The sequence below is a fragment of the Sminthopsis crassicaudata genome, chromosome 2 (assembly GCF_048593235.1).
Source record: "Sminthopsis crassicaudata isolate SCR6 chromosome 2, ASM4859323v1, whole genome shotgun sequence".
In the NCBI taxonomy this organism is placed as follows: Eukaryota; Metazoa; Chordata; class Mammalia; order Dasyuromorphia; family Dasyuridae; genus Sminthopsis; species Sminthopsis crassicaudata.
This window is the reverse complement of record NC_133618.1, coordinates 59,126,099-59,134,236: the sequence shown is the minus strand read 5'-3', so window position 1 is coordinate 59,134,236 and position 8,138 is coordinate 59,126,099. Positions and strand designations below refer to the sequence as shown.

The 8,138-nt window shown below is 49.8% G+C and overlaps 1 protein-coding gene across 1 annotated transcript; it reads left to right on the top strand.

Moving 5' to 3' along the window:
* Window positions 1-1,976: 1,976 nt before the first annotated feature.
* Window positions 1,977-4,481, top strand: C2H16orf86 (chromosome 2 C16orf86 homolog). The gene is made up of 5 exons (XM_074286430.1): window positions 1,977-2,096; window positions 2,404-2,591; window positions 3,250-3,452; window positions 3,647-3,826; window positions 4,082-4,481. The coding sequence occupies exons 1-5, from the start codon at window positions 2,001-2,003 to the stop codon at window positions 4,270-4,272; spliced, it is 858 nt and encodes a 285-aa protein (XP_074142531.1). The 5' UTR covers window positions 1,977-2,000; the 3' UTR covers window positions 4,273-4,481.
* Window positions 4,482-8,138: the final 3,657 nt, after the last annotated feature.

Here is an 8,138-nt window from a genome sequence, read left to right as displayed (position 1 = left end):
TATAGCAACAAGAACATAGAAAATCAAATACTAAATGATATACAAAGCAGATTCAAAGTACATAGGAAATTAAATATTACGTGGATACACAAATCAGATACTAAGTGGATATACAAAGTAGATTCAAAGTAATTTCCAGAGGGAGAGGGAATTAGCAGGTTAGGTTTCCTGTCAACAGTAGCATTGAGAGGCTGAGCTTTGAGGGAAGCTAGGGATTCTTGGTGAACTAAAGAAGGGAGGCCGTTTTGGACAAGAGGCATGAACTATGCTGGCTGGTGGTGCACTTAGAGGGGCAAGTGTCCTAACGTGAATTTTCACTGATTATCTCCTGATTCTTTTTTCCTTCCACCAACAAGGCAGTCAAGGCCCAACTGAAAGGCCGTTCATTTCCTCCAGACAGCTTTCCCTAACTCCTTTAAGCCCAATCTAGAGACCAGGGCTCTCCCTCCAGTAAATGCTTTGTTCCTACCTCGTGCATTTATTCATTATACCTTTTATATTATAGTCATTTATGTACAAAGTCAAGTACAGATGTACATTTATGTACAAATACCAAGTCTGGGCTAAACTCTGGTTTATAAAAAAAACAAAAACTCATCCCCTGCTCAAGAACCAGGAGATAATATGCGAACGACCGTGAACAGGATATTTACTGAATAAGGTGGGGTGCTCTCAGGCTCTTGCAAAAATGACAGATTCATTTTAGCTGGGACTGGAGGGAAATTGGGAGTTGAGAGGTGGAGATGAGTCATGGGAGGCAGTCAGTGAAAATGCCTGGAGTCAGGAGATGGGGGTCTAGTGTGAAGAACAGCAGAGGCCAGTATCACTGGATCTCAGAGTATGTGAAGGGAACCAAGATGTCAGGTTTTGAAGGGTTTTAAAAGCCAAATATAGGATTTTATATTTGATCCTGAAGGCAACAGGGAACTGCACCCATTTGTTAAGGAGGGGCTCACAAAGGGTTAGACTTGCACTTAAGGAAAATCAATTTGAAATCGAAGTGGAGAATCAGCTGGAGGCAAGGAGACTCACCAGAAATCTATTGTGATAGTTCAGGCACAAATTCATGGGACCTTAAACAGGCTGGTCACAGAGGAGGGAAAGTGACAAGAGAGATGTTACAAGGATAAAAAAACAAAACAAAACAAAACAAAACAAACAAACAAAAAAAAACCCACACATATGGGGAGTGGGGGTGAGGACTCAAGGATCTGGGATGTGAGCCCCAGGTGCCTGGGAGGATGGCATCACCCTCCATGGTAAGGGGGTGAGTGATGAGTTCAGTCTGTGACACGTTGAGTGTCACATGATCATGAGACACCCAGTTCCAGATATCCCAGAGGCAGCTGGAGATGTGATGCTGGAAGTCCACAGAGAGACTGGATTGAATAGATTTGAGAGTCACCAGCACAGGCATGAGAATTGAATCTATGGGAAGTGATAAAGATCATCACCTAGCCAAGTATCTACTGTGCCTAGGTGGGCGCCGGTAGAGCCCGCCACCTAGAGTGAGGAAGGTCTAAATGTAAGCCTGACCTCCGACCCTTGCTAGTCTGTGAGCCTGTAACCATTTACCTGCACCCACAGACCAGGGATGGGTCTCCTCCCAGGGCTGGGAGGACAAAATGAGGTAATTGTACAGGTGCTAGCTGTTGCCAACGTGAAAGGGCGAACTCGTTTCTTGTTTAGACTTCAGCTGGTCGGAGGAATGAATGAATCTGCTCTCTCCGTCCGGGCAGCCGGAAGCCAAAGGTGGGGCTGGAGGAGCGGGTTCTCGTCCGTCTCTTTTCATCAGCTGTCCCAATGTCGATCGGATTGTCTGTAACCCCAATACCCGGGTACGTGCAGGCCTTCCTTTGCCCACGATTACCTTCGATTAGAATTCCCCGCTCTAACACTCCCTCCCCCGCCCCCCTTCTCTCTCACCCTCGAGCGAAGGACGGGAGATCGAGTCCCGGGATTCCGAGGGAAGAGGATCTCTTTCTCTCTTCCCCGTGGTCATGGCCATGGCAGGGCCGGGGAGGCGACAGGGGAACCCGGCGGGGTCAGCACCGCTTGGAGAGGCTCCCGAGAGCCCCGGGGGCCCGGGCGCTGAGGTGACAGCGGTGGGGGGGGGAGTGACAGTTCAGCGTGAAGGGCAGAGCAGGGGTAAGAGGGCCGGGAGGGAGACTGAGCGTGGGGGAGGCGGCAGCAGGGGACCGCCCGGAGAGGGGTAGAGGCGCTACAGAGTAAGGGGGGGAAGGGAGCGGGGCCCCTCCGTCAGCAGCCAAATGTGGGGAGGGAGGAGGCCCCCAGGAGAGCGGACAAGACTGGGTTGCCACAGTCCCAGTAACGGCCCGGGCCGGCGACAGGATAAGGGGCAGGTGGCCACCCGCCCCGGCCCGAGACCTCGGTGACCCGCAGGGGGAAGAGCGCCAGGCTGGGTCGGGACTGGAGCCCGAGCCGGAGCCGGAGCCGGAGCCCGAGCCCGAGCCGGAGCTGGAGGAGGAGCTGGCAAAGGATGAGGAGCAGTTGGAGCCGCGGGGTCCCCGCCCCCCGCCGCTGGTCCCGCCCTTGCGGGCCAGCCACGGGCTCAAGAGGAAGCCGGCCAAGTGAGGGGGCGAGGGCCAGGGAGGCTGCCCCGCCGCTCCTCTGCTGACCCTGGGCTGCAGGGAAAAGCGAAACTTCGCCGCCTGCCTGCCCAATGTGGAGCCTGGCCCCGGCTCGGGGGCTCGCCAGCGTCGCTGGGCAGGACCGCGCCGGCCGGGTTGAGGAGGGCGGGTCCGGCGAGAAGGGGAGCGGCTGCAAGGGGCCGGGGTGGGGAAGTTGTCCCCGGAGGCTTTAGGAGTGGGCTGTAGGACTAGGGACGACGAGAAGGAAGTGACCAGTGGGGTAAGGAAAAAGAAAGGGAGAGTCGGGAGCATTTACTTGGGAAGAAGAAAGGGAACATGTTAGTAGTCTGTAATGTGGCCAAATATGGCCAGAGAATTCTACATCCAGGGGCAAATTGGGCCCGTTGAGGGTAGGGGGAGAGGAGGAAGGCCAGGTGTCCTCATTCCCTCTAGGATTCAAGGGATTTCCAGGGACAGCGGCTGGAGCCCGGCCCAGCGGCCATCACTCCCCCCAGCCCCCAGCTCCCAGCCCCGGGGTGATCCGGGCGCGGTTCGTGGCGGGAGCGGCGCCGCCGGGACTTGCTCGCCCGGCAGTTGCCCCAGATAGAGCTGCCTATCCAGCGTTCCTCTGTTCCTTCCCTCCTCGTGTCCATCCCAGGGTGGAGGCTGAGCTGCTCCTGCAGCACGCTGATTTGAGAAGGCCGCCCTTGAGAAGGGAAGAATCTGATGGAGCACAAGGAGAGCCCTCCCCGCCGGCCAAGCAGCACAAAAAGGCCAAGAAGCGCAAGAGCCTCGGCGTGCCCCCGCCTTTGGCTACTGCCACCGTGGTGCCCACCCCGGCGGAAACCCTCGGGCTGGAGCGTGAGTGGCATTGGGGGGGGCTTCTGGGGCTCTGGGACCTGGCCCATCCTCTCGTGCCTTAGCTCTGGGGCTTCTCTTCAAACCCCCCCCCACCCCACCCCTGGCCTTTTCCCTTTATTCCCGAGGAGATGGGGGACAGGGCCCGTCCAGGGCGCCACCCATCGCTCAGAGGTACAACCTATGGCCACTTGCAGGGAAAGCTCAGCGCCTGAGGCCCTTATATCAGTACATCAACTACAGCAACCCAGAGCTGAACCAAGCTGGGGATGGAGAAGCCGAGATTGAAGTGGAACTGGGCTTGGTCCCAGACCAGACGACTCCAGGAGGCCCAGAGGAGGCAGGGGTGGAGAGACCACAGGCCTCCCCCCTAATAGGTCAGTGTTGCTCTAAAGTCAAGCCATGGCAGTTTGAGCTGGGGGAAACTTCCTTCCCGTTCTTCCCCTGTTGGCCCCGGGGACTTCCAGTCTCTTCCGGGCTAAGCACTCCATCACCTCGATGACCTTTCTGGGAAAGGAACGGACAATGGTTCTGGCCCCAGAGACCAGATCAGATTCTGTCGGGGATCTGGGGTGGGGGGAGCGCCAAATCAAGACAGTCCTCCACATATTCTTTCCTTCCTTCTCTCCCAGCTCAAGCGATCCCCTCGGTGCTGGCTCCCTTTGCAGAAGAGGGGGTTGAAGAGCCCGTGCCCATCCTCAGCTTCACCCCAAGCAGCCAGCTAAAGGCCGAGGTGGACAAGTCGACCCAGGTGGACATCGACAAGATGCTGAGCGTGTGTGCAGCACATCTCGTTCCCCCGCTGTCCCCCCAGTATAAGTGACAGAGCCTCAGCTGCCTGGCTGGCTCAGGCCCATGCCCCCTGCTGAGTAGTGCACAAAAGGCTACAGGAAGCGGGGCACTTCGCTGGGACTTTTGGCCAGAAGGGCCTCCTTTCTCTACCCAAATACCCCTCTGCCCCCCTTCTTCACTTGGTGGTATTATTGGATGAATGCTTTCTGAAGCTTACTGGCAATAAACATTTTTAGCAATTTTTGGCCTGCTGGTGTTTCTTGCCGGTGGGATTGGATTCCCTGAGGAGAAGCAGGGGAAGTGGGAGCTATCTAAATATTCCATCTTTTCCCCTTGGACTCATCTTACAAAGAAAATTGAAGTTCAAGAATAAAAAGTTGTTTAGATTTCTGTGCACAAGGGTTGTGTGTGCACAGCCACCACTGGATTTAATTGTGATAGTTCACATTTCTATGGCACTTTAAGGGTTATAAAGCAAGCCAACTTTATGCTAATGTTAAAACTAAGGTGAGGAGGCCCTGTTTTGCCTGAGTCCAAGCTGAGCTTCTTGTATAGGAGGAATGACGGATTTGGGATTGGAAAATCTGGGTTTGAATTTAACCTCATATTAGTGAGACCTTGAAGGAGTATTTAAATGTGCCTTGGTTTTCTTACCTGTCAAAAGGAGATAAAAATAGTCCATTCTTTGAGATCAAACGAGAGTGTGGTTTGTAAACCTTAAAGTGCTTTATAAATATAAACTATTATTATTGTTACTGTTCTACCACACTGCTCTTGCTCTTTGGGGATTAGGCCAGTCAGTTTTAGGAAGCTTCTTATGTTTCCAAGAACCCTTTCTACTAAGTGGTGGTTCTTCCTCTTCTCCTCCTCCCCCCCATCCCTAATGTACCCTCAGGATGAATCAGTTTGGATTTTCCAGGGAGGAATTAGTTGAAAAGTTAGTCTGAGCAATATTCTTTTGAGGGGTTCAGCCCTGTGATGTAGTCATAGAGGACTCCTAATATGGAAACTTCCATTCTTGGTAGAGATTGGATACTTATTTATACTTGAAGAGTATTGGAGAATTGCCTGGGGAACTGGCAAGTTAATTAATACCTTACACATGATCACAAAGCTAGTTTGGTCAGAGTTGGGTCATGAACCAAGGCTAGTCTTCCATCCACTATATCGTGCAGAACAATATAATTGTGCTAATTGGGATTCTCTTGTACCTTCATCAAGCCCAGGAGGAAGGAAAGCACTGAACTTGGAATCTGATCATTGGATTTTTCAAATTGAACAGAATTTGGTAACTAGAAGGCAGTCTTGCTGACCCATAAAGGAATGGGGTACCCTACAACAAATTTATAGCCTTTGCCTGAAAACCTCCAAGAAGAAGGGTCCTCTCTTTCCCCAGACAACCCAAATCACTTCTCTTGACAGCTCCCACTGGTAGGAAGTGCTGCTTTGTTTTTCTGGTCTGGCCTAAATCATTCCCAAATTCCTCAACTGATCAATAGTCAACTAGCCTCTTTGCAACTTCTACCTGTTGTACTGTTCTATCTCTGCTTTCTGGAACCAGACAGAACAAGCCTGATTCCTTTTCTTCTCTGAAGACAGCTGCCATGTCTTCCCTGAGCCTTCCATTCTCAAGGCTAAACACACTCAATTCTTTCAAGTTAATTCTTTTAAGACATGGACATCAACATCTTGCCTTCCTTTTTCTGGAAACCATCCAGCTTATCATTGTCCTTTGCAAATAGCTGTAGCCAGAACTGCACACAATTTCAAATAACCAGCCCCATTTAGACTTGAGAAGTTGATTTTTTTTTTGGTACCTTTAAGATTTTTATTTTTCCCTACTGAATTTTATCTTAATAGATTTGACGAAATGTTCTGGCCTAGCAAGAACTTTTTGGATCTTGATACAGTTTTCCAGTATATTTGTGATCCCTCCCAACTTGCTATCACCTGAAAATGTTTTAAGTGTAGGCCTTGTTCCATTTAGAAATGCTGACCCACCAGGAATAAGGACACGTTCTTTTGATATTCCTGCCACACTGACAATGGATTAATAACTGTTTTTTGAATCCAGCGATTCTGAATTTTATTATCTGTCTCTCCAGGTCACCAGATCTAGGGTCAAGTCTTAGCTCCCCAATTTACCAGTCATGGCAACTTGCCTCACATTTCTGGTCCTTAAACAGTCAGTTAATTAATATCACTTATCTACTCTGTTGACAGGACAATAATATTCTTGAAAAGAAAATCCCAAATCAGGTCACAAAGAGTCAGGACTGAAAAGAGGGAACAACAAATGTGCTAGGCCCCATACTAAGTGGTGGAAGGATAAAGAAAAGAGAGAAACAGTCCCGGTCCTTAAGGAGCTTACAGTACAATGGAGACAAATGTAACCAATTATGCCCAAACAAGTTATATACAGGCTAAATTGGAAATAATTGACAGAGGAAAGCCAGTAACATTGAGGGAAACTGGAAAAGGCTTCCAGGAGAAGGTGGGATTCTAGCTGGGACCTGAAAAAAGCCAGGAAAGCCAGGAGGCAGAAACCAAGAGGGAGAGCATTCCCAGCATGAGGACAGCCAGTGTCATTGGGAGATGGAGAGTCTTGTGCAAAAAAACAACAAGGAACCCAGTGTCATCAGAGTATGTGGAGAGTTGTAAGGAGTTAAAAGACTGGAAAGATGATGGGGGAGGGTATGGAGAGCTCTGAGTGCCAGAGGAGTTTACATTTAGTCTTGGCTGTGATAGAAAACTACTGAAGTTCATTCAGTAGGGGAGGGAAACAGATCTGTGCTTTAGGAAGCTCATTGTGACAACTGAGTGGAATCTGAATTGTAGTGGGAAGAGTAAAATTTAAGGCAACAGACCCAGCATCAGGCTACTGTAATAGTCCAGGTGGGTTGATAAGGGCCTGCACTAGGGTAAGTATAATGATATCAGCGAGAAGAAGGTACAAGAGAGACAGCTGGCAGGTAACATCGACAGGTCTTGGCAACATATGGAATATGGGGGTGAGACTGGGGGCCTGGGAGGGTGGTGGTATCCTCCAAAGTAAGAGATTCTGGAAGGAGTGAAGGTTTCCAGTCTGGAAGGAAGAAAGAAAGAAGGGTCCTGATGATACTTACTAGCAATTTGATAGTGTCTTGGATATAGACTGAGCAAATCCGAAAGGAAGAGAAGTTACTGAGAGAAAAAGAGGAGAGAGCCTGGAAGTGGCAGGGGGGAGTCAGGAGGATTCCAACTTCTCTACCTCCACCAGTGACTGATGCTAGAGAAGAATGAGTACAAGTATGACTGGTGCTGGAAAGGTGGTCAGTGAGATTAGCCTCTATCAGGAGGGAGGCAGGTATCCATGGAGACCAGACTATGAAATAGGATGGAAGGAAAAGATGTGAGATGAAAGCAAATTTGTTACCTGTGGGGAGGATGAGTTCAAGAGAGCACTATAGAAGGGTGGGTAGCTTTTGAGATTGACACTGGAAGGAGGGTTAAAGAGAATGGGAATGAGATTGAGAAGTAGAGATGGGCTGGGGGAAGGGCATCTTATGATGAGGGGTGCAGGATCATGGGATGATGGAGAGGGTATGACCAAGTAAAACATTTTTAAGCACTACTGAATCAGTTCAGGTAGGTTATCAAGATCCCTAAGATATGGCTTTGGGGTGGGATCTTCTCTTGGTCTTAGTTTGGTCCCAAAAGACACAACTAAAGCAAAAGAACCAGTACAAGTTGCAAAGAAGCCACTTACATCATTTGGTCATTTATTTATTGGGAAGTTTGTGACCAATTAAGCTAAACCAGAAAAAAAAAGTTCTTCCTACTAATTAGAGCAATCCAGAAGTAAAATGGGCTACCTGGAGAAGTAGATTTCCCTTTCTTTGAGAAGACGGTATACAG